Source organism: Doryrhamphus excisus, chromosome 1, assembly GCF_030265055.1.
Source record: "Doryrhamphus excisus isolate RoL2022-K1 chromosome 1, RoL_Dexc_1.0, whole genome shotgun sequence".
Taxonomy (NCBI): Eukaryota; Metazoa; Chordata; class Actinopteri; order Syngnathiformes; family Syngnathidae; genus Doryrhamphus; species Doryrhamphus excisus.
This window is the reverse complement of record NC_080466.1, coordinates 20,436,893-20,457,295: the sequence shown is the minus strand read 5'-3', so window position 1 is coordinate 20,457,295 and position 20,403 is coordinate 20,436,893. Positions and strand designations below refer to the sequence as shown.

The 20,403-nt window shown below is 40.0% G+C and overlaps 1 protein-coding gene across 17 annotated transcripts in view; it reads left to right on the top strand.

The window, feature by feature from the left end:
• Nucleotides 1–20,403, top strand: part of LOC131124059 (nuclear factor 1 X-type-like) — a 185,126-nt gene that overhangs the window by 20,903 nt on the left and 143,820 nt on the right. For 11 of the 17 annotated variants that reach the window (XM_058065518.1, XM_058065517.1, XM_058065528.1 and 8 more), the window contains 3 exons: nt 6,118–6,201; nt 6,429–6,591; nt 13,523–13,634. In XM_058065518.1, coding sequence (XP_057921501.1) covers nt 6,126–6,201; nt 6,429–6,591; nt 13,523–13,634 — 351 coding nt within the window. In that variant the 5' untranslated portion in view covers nt 6,118–6,125. Of the gene's footprint in view, nt 1–6,117; nt 6,202–6,428; nt 6,592–13,522; nt 13,635–18,832; nt 19,376–20,403 lie in introns of those variants that run through there. The other 6 variants (XM_058065529.1, XM_058065530.1, XM_058065526.1 and 3 more) reach the window with 3 other exon arrangements.

The window sequence follows — 20,403 nt, the reverse complement described above, 5'->3', positions numbered from 1 at the left end:
GGCTTAGCACTTTGTCACTTATCAAAGTTAAGGTTGTCTCTTATTGTTTTATATGTCATAATCAACGTTAAATACACAATCGGCGTCTGCGGCGGTTTTCTCGTTCTTCCAATACTGTGTATTCCAATACTACTGTATCGTTTGGCAAAACCGAGTACACAACATCAACATTACATTGATATTAGTCTGCTAAATTGTCATGTGTACTATTAGCATTGACATGACTTTTGTCCCGTTCTTAATCAAAGCTTTGTTGTGTATGTTTACAAGTTAAAGAGTCGCAGTGTTCCATGTGATGGTGCTGTTGTGTACATGTTGGTCGTCCGCCGTATACACTGTGAGCGCGGGACAGAGCTCCCTGCGCTTAGTTAGGGATTTTTTGGTGGCAATTTCCATATTGCCTGGGGTCATGTGGGCATGGTGCCCACTCCTGGTGCTGTGGGTGCCTACTGAGGCGTGGGGAGATTAAAGCGGGCGCACTGTGCCACAAAAGGGCCTGTCTAGTGCTTTTTAATTCCCCCTATATTAGGGCACGGTGCCAAGGTAGCACCCTGCTATGGCAAACACTCCATAACTGGCACCACAAGTACCCTCAGCAAGAAAGAGCGAGAATGAGAGCATGAGAAGACTAGCGTTCTCTTTTTCACACACTTGGACACATGCTTGCATGCTTGTAATTAGCAGTCTGTTGCCTTTGCTAGTACTTTGCAGGGGACTCCCAGTGATTTTCATTCACGTCTTATTACCTCCGCCAGGCCCCAAGGAAGGAACTAATCTTTTTATGAATGTGGGTTTAGTTATTATCTTCACTAACAGAAGACCGAGTGTATTTTTGCTTTTGTATATTGTTACAAACATAACTCAAAAACAATGTAACAACATTTTCATGCAAATCCAGGAATTTTTAATGTCTGAATTTTTCATTCATCGACTACACCTGCAGGACACAGGTGTTTGGCCTTGGCTGAGGTCTACGCTCCACTGAGTGGGATTGTATGAAGAATTACGGACATGGAACTATTGAACTGATTTCCACTAAATAGATAAATGTCCAGATCCAGGATTTGGCGAATGTATTTATCATTTGTGACTGACCGAGAGAGGTTGGTGGATGTTACCGTCCCATGGAGGACACAGGTGTTTGGCCTCAGTGGAGGGCTTCGTTCTTGGGAGCGCTCTAGTAGTTTCTCTTTATTTGTCAGGATTGTATTGGAAATAGGGCTAGCGCGCAGACCTCACAGCAAGGAGACCCGGGTTCAATTCCACCCTCGGCGATCTCTGTGTGGAGTTTGCATGTACTCCGGTTTCCTCCCACATTCCAAAAACATGCTAGGTTAATTGCCGTCTCCAAATTGTCCATAGGTATGAATGTGAGTGTGAATGGTTGTTTGTCTATATTTGCCTTGTGATTGGCTGGCCACCAGTCCAGGGTGTACCCCGCCTCTCGCCCAAAGACAGTTGGGATAGGCTCCGGCAACCCCTGCGACCGCCGTGAGGATAAGCGGTAGAAAATGAATGAATGAATGTATTGGAAATAGTTTAACCTTGGCAGAGGTCGGAACCGGATAGAGGTAGCTAGAACCAGACTAGTTATACAATTGATTGGCCTTGATAGAGGTCTATGTTGGTGAAGTGTTTTTTAGCACAAAAACAAGGTCCATTGGTGAATATGATCCATTTGTATTGCTAGTTGTGTTTGTGTTGTTGTGTTTTTTAACTACTTTACTTCTATTTAGTACTTCCACCAATTTACACTGAACTTTGTGTAGATGTTATTGTTTTTGATGTACATATTCATTCATTCATTCATTTTCTACAGCTTATCCTCACAAGGAGCGCGTGGACTGGTCGCCAGCCAATCACAGGGCACATCTAGACAAACAACCATTCACACTCACATTCATACTTATGGACAATTTGGAGTCGCCAATTAACCTAGCATGTTTTTGGAATGTGGGAGGAAACCGGAGTACCCGGAGAAAACCCACGCATGCACGGGGAGAACATGCAAAATCCACACAGAGATGGCTGAGGGTGGGATTGAACTCGGGTCTCCTAGCTGTGAGGCCTGTATGCTAACCACTTTATCGCTGTGCAGCCCTGATGTACATATAATTACACTTATTTTGAACAGCACTTGCCACTTTTATATTTATATTGTTATTCCTTCTTTTATTTTTATCCTTTTCCTTATTCTTATTTTGACTTTCTACAAAATTCACGGTGGAGTTGCACTCAAATTTCGTTGTATGCAATACAATGACCCACCCTCTTAAGTGTAAAATGGGCAAAAAAATCAGAAATAAAACAATTTGAAAGAATTGAAAAAAAAAAATTGAAATCACCGCTAAAAAAAGAAGACCTCGGTTTGATTCTCCGCTTGGCATCTCTGTGTGGAGTTTGCATGTTCTCCCCGTGCATGTGTGGGTTTTCTCTGGGTACTCCGGTTTCCTCCCACATTCCAAAAACCTACTAGGTTAATTGCCGTCTCCAAATTGTCCATAGGTATCAGGGCTCTACATTAAAAACAAAAATTACTTGCCAATGGGGAATCCTTAAGGTGAGAACTACTTGCCCGAACTTGCCCCATGTAAAATGCAGACTGCCATAATGATATCATTTATTTTTTTTGGTACCACATGAGAATTAAATGATTATCATTTCTTGTGGTTGTTTTCCTACATAGATCATGACGTTGCATGGAAATCTGGATTGTCTTGAGACTTCTAGGCACTTTGCCTTGATAAATAAAAGTACATTCATGATTGAATAAACATTGTGCTTATTAAATAATAAATGACAACACAAGTTATTGGGTGATTCAATTTGATTCACTCACCTGTGCCATCATTTGATTTGCTGCCGCTAATAAAATACTTGTTTAGGAGGCACTGCTTCATCACTTTTTGGTGTTTTCCTTCAGAAGTTGTTGAAGAATTAGACCATGTTGGCAGGGACGCCATGATAGATGTTTTTGTAGTCAAACGATCGCTGATTGGTTGATCGCGAACAAGAACGGGTGTGGGTAAAACGCAAACTGTGGACTACGGACCGCGGTCTAAATAAACGATTCTGATTGGTCCATTTCAAGATTTGCAAGGATTGGTTTGCAAATTACCACCAGAATTATGCAGCCCGTGTTTTACCAACACCCAATAAGAACCGCTTAAAAAAAAACTCTTGGCAGTATGGCATGCCAAAGTGCACTTGCCCGACGGGAATATCACTGATTGGATTTACTTGCCCGAATTTTGTTTTAACTTACCCCGGGCCATCGGTACATCGTTATTGTAGAGCCCTGGGTATGAATGTGAGTGTGAATGGTTGTTTGTCTATATGTGCCCTGTGATTGGATGGCGACCAGTCCAGGGTGTATCCTGCCTCTCGCCCAAAAACAGCTGGGATAGGCTCCAGCACCCCCGCGACCCTCGTGAGGAAAAGCGGTAGAAAATGAATGAATGAATGAATGCAATGACAATAAAGGCGATTCTGATTCTGAAGTGGGGCATGGGTCAAGAAAAACAAAAGCTCTGGATAAAAGTGCAGACCCAAGACTTTTGACAGAGACCTCTGCAAAAGCAACTCCAGTCTTTCCCTGTGGAACTCAGGAGTTTTATTCATTCTTGCGGACTCAACTTTTCTAACTGCTCGGGCTGTGGTGGAGTGAGGTCTGTGCTCTCGGTGCCTTTGTGATCAGTTGCAGTGATGTCACCAGCAGAGTGTGTTTGCTAGATATTCATGCACCCTCATGCCCTGAGGGTGGTGGCATGCTGGTAAAGGGCTCGTGTGTGTCCACTGGGGTGTGTGTGTCATGTCTCTGAGGTCTTCTTCCTTACTGTTCTCGTCCAAATTCACCCTCTGAGGCTGCACGCTGGCATCGCTGCATCATCCAAACACACTGGCAGGGTCCGACATTGATTCTCTGATATCTTTTGTTCCATGTCTTATATTTGTGATCCAGAATTTAGTTAAAACAGTGAAATTCATGTTTTCATGGAAGCGTCTTCCCGCTGCTTTTGTTGTCTTTATCACGTGTTTCTTCAGCCACACTTTCAGACGGAGTTACGTGCATGCATGATGCAATACATGGGTGTGTGTTTGTGCACGTGTGTCTGCATACAAACGCCTGTTTTAATCCAAGTCTCTCAGAGCATCTGGAGCCTCGACACAGTTTAAAGGGCTGGCTGGGTCTGCTACGAGCTGGACTAGTGCTTACAAACACACACACACACACACACACACACACGCTGCTACAGCTATCTGGGGCACCAGAAGGCCTCGGCAACGCCAAGGCAGAGGCTGCCCACCTTGGCACCACGAGGTGGGGCTGTGCTGGCGCTTTGAGGGGGACAGAAATGGCAAGGGATGGAGGGAGGAGATGGATGGGAATGGGGAGAGGCACCTGGCATGGGATAATAACCCTGGGAAAAGGCCCGAAAATGCAGAGGGTGGAGGAGTGTGTCTGTGTGTGTGAATGAATTAAGGTGTGTGAGCAAGTGTTTGGGTGTTAAAGGCATGTTGTTCTAATGGCGTCATAGCTTTGGGTATGTGGGTGCTGCTTTCTATCCATGTGTTTATCCTTCTTTGCTTCTATTGCAGTGATTTTTTTTTGCCAGAAAAATAAATACTACTACAATAATACTAAAAAAGCTTTGCAGATAACCTAATCTCCAATAATAGGTCTGCCTTCCTCTGTACCAGAATACAGTGGGGCCTACAAATCAATCATGAACAGTCACATTCATACCTATGGAGAATTTGGAGTCACCAATTAACTTAATATGTTTTTGGAATGGTAATGGTAATGGTTTAATTTCATTTGAACATGCATCAGATTACAATTGAATGCATCACATAATCAGTCCACAGTTCCACATGTCCAAAAGGAGTAGGAAGAAGCAAAGCTTATTAAATCCTACCCCTCCATCTGGTGCTTTTACAATCAGTAACTTTTACATTTGTTCACTTCCTGCTTTCCTAATATAGCTTAAGTTATATATATATATATATATATATATATATATATATATATATATATAAAATTTATTTATTTATTTGTCACGTACCGAAGTACGAGGTGATATGACCATACAATGACATAATGGGTTCCATAGTAAGTGTCAATATAGTGATATATATAGCACATCATGACTGGTTCAAGACTCTTCATCCTTGTATTTAGCAAACATCAACTGCTTGTATTGTTTCTTGAATTGGCTCATCGTTGTGCATTGTTTGAGGTCCTTACTCAATCCATTCCATAGTTTGATTCCACATACTGAAATGCTATCGCTTTGTAACGTAGTCCTAGCATATAAGTGTTTCAAATTTAGTTCTTTTATTTTTAGTTCTTATATTTTTCCTCTCTTGTAGAGAAGTATTGGATGACATTTTCAGGTAATTGGTTATTTTTAGCCTTATGCATTAGCTGTTTGAAGATGAACTATATCAGCAAGTTTAAGTATTTGTGATTTTAGAAATAAGGAGTTAGTATGTTCCGAATTATCGTTACTACACTTTTTGTAGTAAATGTTGTATGCGGGAGGAAACCGGAGTACCTAGAAAACCCACGCTCACACAGGGAGAACATGCAAACTCCACACAGAGATACCCAAGTAGAGATTCAAACCCAGGTCTTCCCGATCTCTAGACTGTTTGGCCAACATGCCTACCACTTGTCCATCATGCAGCCCGTACATTGTTTAGCAATATTTAATTACTGGTGAAAAAATGACATTTGATATTTTTCAATATTCTAAAATTGTACCTCGGTGGGTGCTGCTGTTTTGGTTAGCAACAGATTTTTAGTTTAAGTTCAAATGGGCTCAGTGACGTACTTCTACACTTTAATGACAATTATGTATGCTAAAATTGTTCCCAAAAACAATATTCCTGGGGAGCACTAATAATTATCAGACCGTCCTTTGCGGTATAGAAGTCCAATAACTTTGTGTATGTTTAGGACCCTTATGGAAGCAGACACACACATACATAGAGGTTAGACAATTTTGAAGGGAACATGTTCTTAATGCAGTGTGCAGCCCCCTACAAACACCCCCCCCCCCCCCCAACATCCACACAGCCATACCCCCACATGATTTCGTCTTCTCTGCTTAGCACCGCAGATGCCCAAGTTGCCCTGCAACAGCTGTCCCACCATGTGCCTGACCAAGTGTTGCCACCCAATGGAGGGGAGAGGAAGTGAGTAGCAGCAGGACGAGGAGGGAAGGGGGGGGGGGGGCAGACAAAGTCATGAATATTCATTTGAGCCGTTTTGTCTTTAACCCTCCTCCCATTATAAATAATTGCATTTTTTATCATCATGCGTTGAATTTCACTGCTTGGATGTTGTGAGGAGTGTTAATCTGAATGTTTGTCTCATTGTTTGTCTCTCATTTGGTGCTGGATTTGGTGGTGGATGGTGATAGCCAGCGCCCCGTGCGCGCACACCCCTCCTCCTGCTCCCAATTTCCTGGTCACAGGACGCCCCCTGGAAGCAAAACGAAGAGGGAGGAACCCTAAAATGATAGGCTGCCCTCCTATTGGCGTCCAATACTTTTTGGTGACCAATAATACGGCGAGGCAAGCATGGTAACAGCGGGGGGCACGGAGAGTGGGGTATTTTCAAATGCAAACTCCCATCCAAAAAGTCAGGCGCCGGATCCAAACTCGATTCCAGCGATGGAACAAAATGGAGGGCAGGCGTGGTGCGCCGCCATTTTGGGAGCAGTGTTTGGCGAACGAAAGCCGTGTTTCCTAATAACATTGAAAATAACAGTTTGGAATGCAGGGTTGAGGAATCAAACTGGCCTCAAGCGGAGCCAACACCACCCAAGTAATGAATTAGAATGTATTATAAACAGTGGGCCACAGTTGCTGGGATGCTGTAAAAATTGCCCTGCATTGGCCAATTAAAGCACTCTGACCGGCCACATGGGCTGTATCAAAAAAGCTGCCTGTGCAAAGATAATAATAATAATACTCCGTTGTGATTGACACTGCCAGAGGTTTGCATTTAACCATATGTCATTATGCTTGTTAACTCATATTCTGGTACTTTACACTTCACAGTAATACTAACCCAATGATAGGCATAGAAATTAAACAGTTAGAATTTTATAATGTATATATTACTATGAGTAAAGGACGCATTGTGTGAGTATGGTTACAAAAAATTAACTTATGACAATATAATAATGTCTAAAAGACTGCGTGTTTGACCAAGTAACTCGGGAACCCACCACTTTTCCAACGACCCTACATTATTTGAAAATATTATTTAACATAATTATTAGCTTAATTATAAACAAGCCATACACCCTTATTTTAAAATGGTACCTATATTGTTAAATGAACACCTCACTGACGTGCCAGACAAAATTGGCTATTATCTTTGTAAAGGGGTGCTTGGTAACTTAAGTGGGTGTTTAAAATATACTTTGGACCCTGCACACCTCGCTATGATGCAATACAAAATGAACACATTTTTCCTAACCAATAAATGAAAGAAAAACAGCGGTAATAATGAAATATTTATATGTAGAAATGTAAAAGCCTTTTATGAGAACAGTGAAAAAGCTCAAAACAGAAAAGCCAATTATTTTCTGGGGGGATATATGAGCTTCAAAGCAGGTATTGACATTTATTTTTATTTATTTATGTTTATTTTTTACAGATATTTGTAACATAATGTTTGGAAATCTCTCTAAACGTTATTAGCTCCTGTTTCTTTATGTACATATACTATGTATGCGTGGCTTTATACCTTTATCCATCAAGGGGGTGTTACAGTACATACAGTATATTCTTTGATATGAAACATTTCGAACAACCATAAACAAATAAGTCAAAGCTAACGATAATGCAAAGGAGAAGCCAGTCTCCTGTGACTAAATACTTTATATTTCTGGTGTAATACGTAAATGCACGGCACGGTGTACGAGTGGTTAGTGTGTAGGCCACACACTCAGGAGATCGGGAAGACTTGGGTTTGAATCTCCCGCATTCCAAAAACATGCATGTTAGATTAATCAATTTGTCAATTTGTCAAGTATGAATTTGAGTGTGAATGGTTGTTTGTCTATATGTGTCCTGTGATTGGCTGGTGACCAGTCACATGCCTCTGCGACCCTAATGAGGATAAGCGGTATAGAAAATGAATGGATGAATGGATAGATGGATGCGTAAATGCAGATTTAAAGTAAAAAGCAGTTTGCCATCATTGTGCCTCAAATTGCAATTAATTCTTAATTAACCCAATTCTTACTGATCAGTTAATGGATTGTTATCCGCATTTCAGTGCTTTATACATGAAATAGTTAAATTAGTAGTTTTATCTTAATATGCAAGGAGGTGTGCAGAACTCAAGGACAGATGGATGCAAGTGTCGAGTGCGATGCCAGAAAACGATGCCGCTCCCTTCCCCTTATCTGCTGTCGTACGCCACACTAAATAAACCAGGATGAAGGTCTCAAGTTGCCCAATAAAAGAAAACAAACTTTAGAAGAGAAAAAAAAAAGTGACTTGTGTGTTTGCTCGTTTAATTTTGAAAGGATGAAAGCAGACAGGCAAAAAAAGAGGGGCAGACGCGGGGAGATCACGGCGTTGTGTCGCGTGTTGGCGAGTAGAGCGCCACACAGTCTGCCTCCTAAAGCAATAAATCTGAAACAGCATAATAGATAAACGCAACTCAGAACACAAAATACCCTGTGAGGGAAAACTAATAAAAAACGGAGTGATTAAGTGGAATCAGAGCTCTTAGGCGCTATCTGGAGATGATGAGGGTAGGTTGTGTCTGTGTGTGTACGTGGGTGTGAGTGTGTGTGTTTGTGTGGGCGGGTGGGCGAGGGGGGTGGCTTCACCACACAAAGACCAGAACGGGCCAACACAACAGATGAGAGAGCATAGGGATGGGGGGCCCGGGAAGACGAGGGCTAAAAGCAGAGAGGCGAACGACAGAGAGACAGAGAAAGGAGAGATGGAGGAGAGAGACAAAGTGAGGGATGGATGGGGCAGCGGATCAGAGAGAGCCTCTAGTGTGTCTTGCTCTCGCTTTAAAGCTGAGCCAGCAAAACAGATTAGGACTCCTCTTTTTCTCCTGGGGGAGCACACACACACGCACACGCACACATTCACCATCCCGCCTCTTCTTCACACAAACTAACTCCTCCTAACTTTGACACTGACCTGCCCCGCCCAAAGTGTGCTGCTGATGCTGCTTACGCACACACTCCAGCAATTTAGGCCCGTTTAGGTGACCTCTCGTCAGGTCACGTTTGCTGATGGTTTAGCACACAAAGGCTCATGAACACACTCGAAAGGGTGAGGGTGGGACATTGTGTTCTTGATAGATTGATGTGTAAGTCCTTTGGGCAAGGAACCATATTTGGTACCCCAAGCAGGTTCCCTTAATGCACTGGAATGGCTCACAATGAGGCAATAGACCCTTGTGATGATACTTCCGGCTGTAAGTACTCGAAATTTCAAGTGTTCATTTCATTTCATTATATCATTTTTTTGTTGTTTTACTTTTGTGAATTACTTAATGTTTATTATTGATAGTATGTATTAAGATTTTAATTCTTACATGATAATTAATGTATTTTTGGCATTGGTTTTATTTTATTTTGAACGTGCATATTATAATATAATATAATATAATATAATATAATATAATATAATATAATATAATATAATATAATATAATATAATATAATATAATATAATATAATATAATATAATATAATATAATATAATATAATATAATATAATATAGGGCGGCACGACGGCCTAGTGGTTAGCGCGCAGACCTCACGGCTAGGAGACCAGGGTTCAATTCCACCCTCGGCCATCTCTGTGTGGAGTTTGCATGTTCTCCCCGTGCATGCCTGGGTTTTCTCCGGGTACTCCGGTTTCCTCCCACATTCCAAAAACATGCTAGGTTAATTGGCGACTCCAAATTGTCCATAGGTATGAATGTGAGTGTGAATGGTTGTTTGTCTATATGTGCTGGTGACCAGTCCAGGGTGTACCCCGCCTCTTGCCCAAAGACAGCTGGGATAGGCTCCAGCACCTCCCGCGACCCTCGTGAGGAAAAAGCGGTAGAAAATGAATAAATTAATATAATCTTTCAGTTTCACATCAATTGCTAATACATTTGTTTGTGCACTTCCTGTATTCAACATGTACCGTTTACCAATGTTTAAATAGAACACAATATCAAAGATGTCATATATTAGTAACTTACTGGACATTAATAATAAGTCATAATAAATATATCATAATTAGTGATGAAAAATGTATAGTGGACAGAAACTTAGTTTGTTGTTGAGTGAGTACAGACAATGTACATAGTACTTCAGGTAGTCCTACGAAATGAGAAGTACTATGTTCAAGAGTGATTACACATGGCATGGCATGTACTAGAGCTGCAAAGATGGTTAATCAATCACCCAATTAAATGACAACTATTTTGATTAATCATTTTTTAATTTAAACATGTACGTACATATCCTCTGATTTCAGATTTTTTCTTTGTGATCGATGAAAGCAGACCTATTATCTTTGTGTTTAAGCCAAAACAAGATATTCACACATATATCAGCTTTGGTCCATCTTTGGCATAGCCGATTACATGAAATTAAAAAAAAGAAACAGATTGAAACAGATTAATCAACTTCAGATTAATCATTAATTATTCATCATTTTAGCAGAATATTCAAGAGGCAACCTGGTGTTTGCTCACTTATTTGCTCTGTCAAAGCTTCTATTTCTGAATAAAGAGAAGGAAATCAAAAATGTGCTCTTTTTGAAAAAATGATTAATGGAAAAAATAATCGACCAATTAATCAGTTGGTACACACAGTAGTTGAGGACTCTTGAGTCACAGGGGTGTGAAAAAGTGTTGGCCTCCTTCCTGATTTTTTTTTGCAAGTTTGTCACACTTCAGATCACTTTCTGATCATCATTCAGAATTAAAATATTAGTCAACGATAACAACAATACCCCCCCCCCCCCCCACGTTGAAACATAACTTAACTGTAGTGAACTGCAGTGAGAGCCATTATCTCCACAAACAGTGGTGAACCTTCCCTTGCCGGCCAACCCAAATTTCCCCAAGAGCGCAGCAGTGACTCGTCCAAGAGGTCACAAAATACCCCACAACAATATTCAAATAACTGCGACCCTCACTTGCCTCCGTTAAGGTCGGTGTTCATGACTCAACCATAAGTAAGACACTGGGCAAACATGGCCTGCATGGCAAGTACCAAGACCAAAACCAAACTGAACAAAAAGAACATTAAGGCTTGTCTCAATTTTGCCACGAAACATCTTGATGACTCCCAAGACCTTTGTGAAAATACTCTGTGGTCTGACGGGACAAAAATGTATCTTTTTGGAAGGTATATGTTCCATTACATGTAGCGTAAAAGTTCAGAGAAAGAATATCAGACCAATAGTAAAATATGGTGGTGGTAGTGTGATGTTCGGGGGCTGTTTTGCCGCTTCAGGACCTGGAAGACTTGCTGTGATAAATGGAACCATTAATTTTGCTCTTCACCAAAAAACCCTGATGGAAAATGTCTGCCCATCTGTTTGTGACCTCAGGCTGTAACCAACTTGGGTTCTGCAGCTGGACAATGATCCAAAACACACCAGCAAGTCCACCTCTGAATGGTTCAAGAAAACCCAAATGAAGACTTTTGGAGTGGTCTTGTCAAAGCCCTGACCTGAATCCTATTGAGATGATTTGGCATGACCTTAAAACAGGGCTTCATGCTGCAAAAGCCTCCAATGTGGTCGAATAACAACAATTCTGCAAAGATGAGTGGGTCACAATTCCTCGACTCACCAGTTATTAGGTTTAGGGGGGTTTAGGGGGCAATCATTTTTCACACAGCATCATGGTTTGGATTTTTCATTTGGTTAGCATTTTTTATTCAGTTGTGTTGTCATTGACTATTATTTACATTTGTTTGATGATCTGAAATATTTAAGTGTGACCAAAATGAGCAAAGGGGGCAACACTTTTTCACACCACTGTACATTGTCTTTTACATTTTTCCCTATTTTGGTTAGTGATTCCGTCCGAAAAAATGCAAGGTTCTGCTTCTATCATAGTTGGCTCCATTCTCAAATGGTCATGACCTTTGTGTCACAGCTGCGTGTTTACCAACAGTCAACCAAAAGAAGTACAACAGGTTCATCCTTCATGAGAGAAACAAACCAGCAATTAAAGCGCCCAATTAAAGATTAAAGCATTTATCCAGGTTAGAGGGCCTGCCGAAGAATCAAGAGAAGTGCTTCCTGGTGTTACATCATTTAAAATTATACCCATGCATGATAATTGTTGACATAGTTAGTGAAGCATGGCTCAGACCAGCTTTGCAACAGCATCACCTTGGTGACCTTAATTTGTTTCAGACATTACAAGATACATTATGAAACATTACGTGGTTCTGATTGGTCCGCAGGAGTTGGCAGAATTCTGTGTGAAGTACGGACAACAATGTAAGTAAAGAGTGTGGTACCAGGGTCACAAAAGAACCCATTAAACCTGGATCATCTCCAGAATCTTAATGGCACTGACCATTTTCCCATCATCTTTGCATCAACCAGGAAATAATTCATTCATTTATTTCATACCGCTTATCCTCACGAGGGTTGCGGGGGCGCTGGAGGCTATCCCAGCTGTTTTTGGGCGAGAGGCAGGGTACACCCTGGACTGGTCGCCAGCCAATCACAGGGCACATGTAGACAAACAACCATTCACACTCACATTCATACCTATGGACAATTTGGAGTCGCCAATTAACCTAGCATGATTTTGGAATGTGGGCATGCAAACTCCACACAGAAATGGCCCAGAGTGGAATTCAACTCGGGTCTCCTAGCTGTGAGGCCTGCATGCTAACCACTCATCCGCCGTGCAGCCCTAGTACGTCTTACTTATTTTATATTTATTGAATTGATTATGTAGTAATGGGTGATAGAAATGATTAGAACTGCAACAATTCATTGATAATTATTCTATTAACTGTTTTGGCATTTGATAATCGTTTTTTGATTACAAATATCTGATTTCAACTTCTCAAATGTTAATATTTTCAAACATTCCTTCAGACTGATTATCTTTATGTTTTAGGCATATTTAGTGCTGACCATTTAGTTGCTGACCAAACCACAAACTATTTGTGTTCATATTAATTTGGTCCGTCTGGGGTCTAACCGATTAGTCAAAACACTTCAGATTAATCGACAGAGAAAATAATTGTTCATTGCGGCAGTAGAAACGATACAACTTTGTAGATAGTGGTTTTAATTATATCGCCCTATTAAAGTAACGCATATTGATGAAGCAATATAAGTAAACATGGCAGAAAGCGAAGAGCAAAAACAGGTGAAAAAGACTAGTCCAATATCCATCATTTGGACTTGGTTCGGATTCAATCAGCAGAAAAATACACAGCGCAGTAGCAATACCAGCAAAGAGTGGTAATCTGACCAATTTTTATGTCTCCAGGATGCTTCCCTGGGGGAGGTGTTCAGGGCAGGTCCGACCGTTATACGAGGTCTTGGGGAGACCCAGGACACATTGGAAAGACTATGATGCTGTCCACATGGAACGTTTTCAGGTCAGTAAAGTATTTCAGCCTTTCTTCCACACGGAAACAGCATTCTGGGTGGCCTGAAATTGTACTTTTTAACATCTTCCAGAGTGGGAAAATCTGAAAACGCTGACATATCGTTGCAGTGCTGACAAGTCACATGACCCGAAGTGACAAGCCGACAACATATCTGAATACTTTGAGTGGCATGACTCAACACGGTCGAAATTCTCCTGATTTTTTTTGGTCTTATACCCCAAAGTAACTCATAGAAGTTATTCAACTTTGTCATCTAGACATTTTGGTGTCATGCGGTTCTGTCTGCTAATCTGTTTAGAGTGCTGTAGGTACGTGTTTCTTTCTATTAAATCGTTTTCAGCCAGTGATCAATTCCCTTCTGGATGCAACAATATACAAAATTGAACCTGAATTTTTTCTACCCTCCAAAAAAAAAAAAAAGACAAAAATTCCAGGAACGTTTCCGTGTAGACAGGGCTTATGTCTCTCGGGTGGCGTGGGAACGCCTCAGGATCCACCAGGATGAGCTGAATGAAGCAACCGGGGAGAGGGATATCGATCTCAGATCAGCGGAAGAATTTAGATGGGATGAATAGACCTTAAAACAAGACATGCAGTTGACGGTACGGTTATTTTTTTAATTATGTGGGAAAAGGTTTGTAGCTTTTGATACAAGAAACATACAACCCAAACATATCATGCTAAGGTCCATGTCGCCCAAAAATACTACATATAACACTAAACACTAAAATTAACGCCTGCACTGTTTTGCACTTTTTGCTTGTTCTGAACTCCTATTATGATACCAGAACAAGACAATTTCCCCAGAGGACGTCATGTACTTCATTAGACAGCAACCTAGTAGAGACTGAATCAACAGCGTAACACACTCCATTTTGACTCAGTTGCTTCAAGATGTGTTTAATCCAACGAAGCCAACCTTTCTGAACCCATGGACCGGCTCGTGTCGTGCCAAGCTCCTGACGGACAGTGTTGGTTTGGCTCATTAGGAAGTGATAACCGCCGTTTGGCTCACAGGACCGCCGTGATGGCATGCGTCCAACTTTGACCCCAAAGTGACATCAGAATCAGAAAGTATACAAAAAATATCCAAATTTGTTTAAATTTGATGTAGTTCTTATACAAAAAAAATACCCTGTCATGGACAACCTTGGTTCACCTTTCAAATGCAATCCTTTATACCAGGGGTCTCAAACTCAATTTACTTGGGGGCCACTGGAGCTAGGGTCTGGGTGAGACTGGGCCACATCAGGTTTTCAAAAAAAACAAACAAAAAAACGCATTTATTAAAAACAGAAAAATATACAAACTTTTTCAGTGCTTTGGTTCCGATTTTGTACAATAAAAGCGCTGATAAAACATTCCACTGTTCTCAAATATCTTAAGTTTTATTTTTCTGCACAAAATAAGATGAAAAATAAACAAATCAAGAATAAAGAAAATCAATCAATCAGTAATAAATAAATATAATAATAATAATAATGAAACAGCAAATAATAAAAACGTAAGAAACGATAACTATTAACAGTTATTTAACCTTTAACATGAACATTAATCAAACGTAATAATTTTTTCTGGGTACATGATACCATACAGCATCCATATCAAACTTGTGCCGGCCGCACTAACATTAAACTTTCATATCAAGACGGGGGCCTCAAACTAGTGTCCTGCGGGCCACATTTGGCCCGCGGGCCGCGTGTTTGAGACCCCTGTTTTATACTGTATGTCGGTGCATGCAACTTCAAAGTATGAATTTCATTATTGAATGCAAGCGCTTTTAGACACATCATTCATTCTGATTTGGGGTCACATTAGAGGCTTTGTCTCTCTAAATGCGGCAGTGAACAACCTCCTGCAGGAAACCACTGTTGGCTTACAAATGTTAACCTCTCCAAGAGTCTGGAGTGGGAATGTGATGGGCTGGCAGCAGTCAGATGGGGGGGGGCACCCTCCATTTCATTCTCCTGTGCCAGGGTCGAGCATTCCTCACCCCTTGAAAGGCCGCTTAGCAGCTTCTCTTTATTTCCTTTTTCTGCTGCAATTTAGCCTTCTCATTTTGCGCCTGCACTTGCTATATGTGTATTTCCTCTCTTCACTCTAGTCCACAATTGCTGCTGCTGCTGCTGCTGCTTTACTAGCGTGGCCATGGCGAGCGTGCAAAGGGCCTCCCTGTGTCCATCCAGGCCAACATTTGGACATTTGTGATGCTAGACAACACTTGTGCACTGTGCCTGCCCGCCTAGCCCACCGCTAAAACAAAAAGGGCCTTGTTTATCCTCTCATACCTCTTATTGCACTCCTCACACGTAGAAGCAAACATCTTTTAGGCCTATTTTGCCTTACTATGTTGCCGAACTTAAAGGCAACACACTGGCCATAAAATTAGGTACGGTGCTCATCTGTATTAAAGAAAAATCTGTCTTAACAACAAGAATAATGCTCTCTTAGGATTGCCACTTGTTTATATGATTTTATTTTGCAACATGCAGAGCATATTTTAATCCTCTCATAAATATTATTTTTGTAAATATTTGTACATGTATGATGTGCGACTGCCCCTTTACTACAATTTTTCCTGTGGTTTACAATTTGTGGATAATTTTGCCACTTTATTTATGCACTCCCATAACATTATTTACATCAGTGCATTGAGAAAGGAATTATTGCTGCACTTTCCCTCTTATATTACTATACACAATCACAACAGAAGCCATGTTTTGATTTAATTTCCACCCTATGATCTGACTTGTTCCAAAAAAAAAAAAGTCAATTTGAACTTTTCTAATGCCTCTTGCTGCAAAATCCCCTCCTCTTCTCGCCCCAGTGAGGTCTGATGGGGTTTGTAGGCCACATAAAACTGCTGCCTGCTCTTTAAAACAGCATGCCTTTAGAAGCTTTATGCTGTGGTGTGATGAAGTGCTTTACATTTCGTGGGGTGAATACTCTGGACTTTCGTTCAGGCAGCACATTTCACCTCATAAAGCATGCCAATCATTCATGTTATTTTAGTTTTTTATAAAGAGCCCAAATGTCATTTAAAAATGTATTATTTAAAAAAAAGGCAAATCAAGCAGGATTATTGTATATAATTGTATTTGTATGTTTTATCCACATATGGTGAGGCAGCATACATTATTATTTAAGACACATTCATTGACAATTCAAGTGTGTGTCCTCACTTTTTCGTTAATGATCCAATTTAATGTTTTAATAAACACATTTTTCTAAAGTTAGCAACACACTTTTAATATTCAAATCAAATAGTTTGTGTACTATGTTGTTGTCATTTACACCCATTCACGTAACCCTCTCTGCACCATCACTGCTACTCTATTAAATCATTGTATTGAATTAAACATTACATATTTCACTTTTAGTTCATGTAATATCAAGTATAAAATAAATTGCCTTATTTAGATTTTTTTTTTAAAGAAAGAAATAGTTTCACCTGAGATCACTGGGCCTTCATAGGCACACACAACTCATTAAAAAAAATCTAATTAAAAAATGCTTGAAGTAAAAAATGTTTTTATGGTTACACCTCTTTATTTATTCCACGTATTAAAGCTGTATAATGTTATTCACGTTTTTTTCCGATCAATTGGTAATTCCTCCAAACAGGCCAATGTCCATGCAGCAGCTCCCAGTGTCTGCAACGACACAAAAATAGCATTATTATCGAATAATAACAATAATAATATAGTGTATTATATTATACATTCGATTAAATTTTTTAACAATATATTTTATTATTATTATTATTGTCATTGAATTCAGGAAAATTAAAATTATACGCTACGAACGGTTCTCTTATATTTTGTCATTATTTAATCTGTGCAAATATCAGAAAGAAAGACAGTTGAAGGTAAAATATCACACCAACCAAAATAAACAACAATATAACGGATTGGGTTTGTGTATTTGGCGGGAAAAGACGTGTAGATTTTAATGTGTTCTATTGACAAAATGCACATGATGATGCTGTACTATTGACACTTGATCTGAATTAGATAATATGTCATTTTAAAATGAATAAACATAATCCTATAGCTTTGTTTTTTTTAAGTGAGGTCAATCACATTTTAAAGCTCGATAAGTCTGAAATATTGCGTGTATGGAGAGTGTGTGAGTGTTTGTGTGTGAGTGTGTGTGTGTGTGTGTGTCCATCCATGTCAAACTGGGCCATAAACCAAAAAAAAGCAAATAAAAAATTCTATTAGAAAATGAATAATTGAGATAACCAAATGCGAGGGGAGGCCATCGGTGAATTATTCATATTAATTCATATTGCAGGAATGTCACTGACAACCACACACACATCAATGTATAGGTTTTAAACTCGTTTTAATTACATTTATTTCAGATGTCATCACCTTTTGGTTATTTTTTTTTGTAACTTATGTTTTTAATATGATTTATTATGTTGCAACACTTTGTTTCCGTTTGTTACCGACTTTGTGTGTGTTTTTGTGCACTTAAATAAAATAAAGTACGGTGTTGACCTCTTTACAGGTCATGACCTCCCACACCTGCAAACCCCGGGACAATATTGTTGACATTACGTTCCCGCCCTCATTTATATGAGAATTTTCACGTAACATGACCAATAGGCTATAACTTTTGTTTTATTTTTGTGACATATTCTCTTTATTGCGCCACATTGGACCATTCCAGGCGCGCACACGCACGCATACACAGAATAGAGGTATCGTCTAATCCCCGCCGTCCGTGATTTAACCCCCCCGGTGCTTATAATGCCCCTAAAGCCCCAGCTGCTCTCGGTGGCCGCTCCACAGTCTGCTCACCTCGGCTCTCTTTATTAATAATTCACCCCTCCTTTTCTCTACATACAGTGTAAAATAATAAAATATAGGTTTTGTGCATGTAGTGTGTGTATATGTGTGTGTGTGTGTGTACGTGCTCCCTCGTGTGTGCTCTTTTTAATGCACTTGAAACGGTTCATTTTACGCACCGATTTACGCATGAAGTTCAGATTTGGAAGCTCTAATCATCTTTAAGGTGGAGGCAGTGGAGGCAATAAGCCCCTCCACCCTATTTCGTCGACTGCGCGTTTCGATACACACACACACACACACACACAGAGAGAGAGAGAGAGAGAGAGAGAGATTGAAGAAGAGAGAGAGAGAGAGTGAGTGAGAGAGAGAGAGAGTAAAACAGATCGGACGCACGACTCGCGAAGCAGCCAGCACTTGTTATTTTTTTAAGCTGGCGAGAAGCAGCCAGACAGAAAAAGAACACAAAGGGAATTGTACTTACTTTGCATCCCGTCCGCTTGTCTTCAACGTTTTTTTGTGTGTGTGTGTGTGTGTCTGTTTCGTATGTGAGAGGAGTGAAAACGCGAAAGCAAATCTGCAGGACAAGTTTGGCTCTCCTTTTGGACACTTTTGGCGCGGACGTCTCCGCAGAGCATGGCGGAGTGACGTTAAAAGCCCGAATCAAAAAATCAGAAAAAGGAGCTTTCCTTGTCGTCTTTTCCTGCGATCTTGCAGAGTGGACTCACTTTTGAGAGCGGCTGCTGTTTTTGTTTTTGTTTTTTTTTGTGCGTGCGTGTGTGTGTGTGTGTGTGTGTGTGTGTGTGTGTGTGTGCTTCCGGCAACAGCCAAGAGAGCAAGTCTTGCTCCCTCTCTCACTTTTTTTTGGGAAGCTGAACTTTTAAAGGAAAATGGGGCATTGAGAGTGTTGGCAGATCTCCTCACACTATAATGGTACGTGCTGTGTAACTCAATAGTTTGTCTTTTGTTGGCTGCATTGAGTGTGTGTGTGTGTGAGTGTGTATTAAACTCACTGGTGTTTGCTCTGTTCAAACATAAGTCTTTTATAGCATAGCAGACCGTAAATGCTATAAAGTCTGACATGATGAGAGCTGCATGTCTTAAATGACATTTTCTGCAATGGCTGATTTTTGTCTTAAACACTAATGCAGCATGCATGGACCTTGCATCCTCAGCATCAACCTTTCTGACATTTTTAAATATTGCTATATCAAGGAGCGCTTCATTTGTGAGGCACCGAGTCGTTGTAACCTCCTAAAAAAAAAAATTCAAAACCTCTCCCGAATTATAGATTTGTAAAAATCAGTGTAGCCCAGGGATCATCCCGCAGCTCATATCTCATTTGTACTGTGGTATAACTCAATAATATTTAAAAGTTGTAATGTTACAAGTACTGTGATTGGCTGGCCACCAGTCCAGGAGGTACCCCGCCTCTTGCCTCAAGTCAGCTGGGATAGGCTCCACTATAAGGTTGAAATATTCACATTTATCATTTTATGAAAGACAAAAAAAAATTAATTCATGTCAAATTGTATACTTGGATTAATTCCTGACAAGAAGCATCACATGATGTTGAAATGTTTATTTATATTTAAATATTTATATATTCATATATATTTATTTTATATTTATTTGTTTATTTTATTTATTTTGTTTAAAAATGACTAATTTATTTGAAGTAAATCACTGTAATATGTCATGTTTCCAAAATGTTGATCATTTCAAGAAATACTGTAAGCAACAAAACTAGACTGTTTACATAATTGCTGCCATTTTTAATATGAATGGTCTTTATCTTTTTGTTGCCTGCATTTGCTATAGATGGCCTCATCTATCATCTAAAGTCAATCAAGACACCAAAAACAGTGGAGCCTCTAAGGCCAAAAAGTTTGACCTCTGATTTGTTCATATTTAAAATACATTTTCCCATTAGAAAGAGTTCAAATGGAAAATAATCTGTT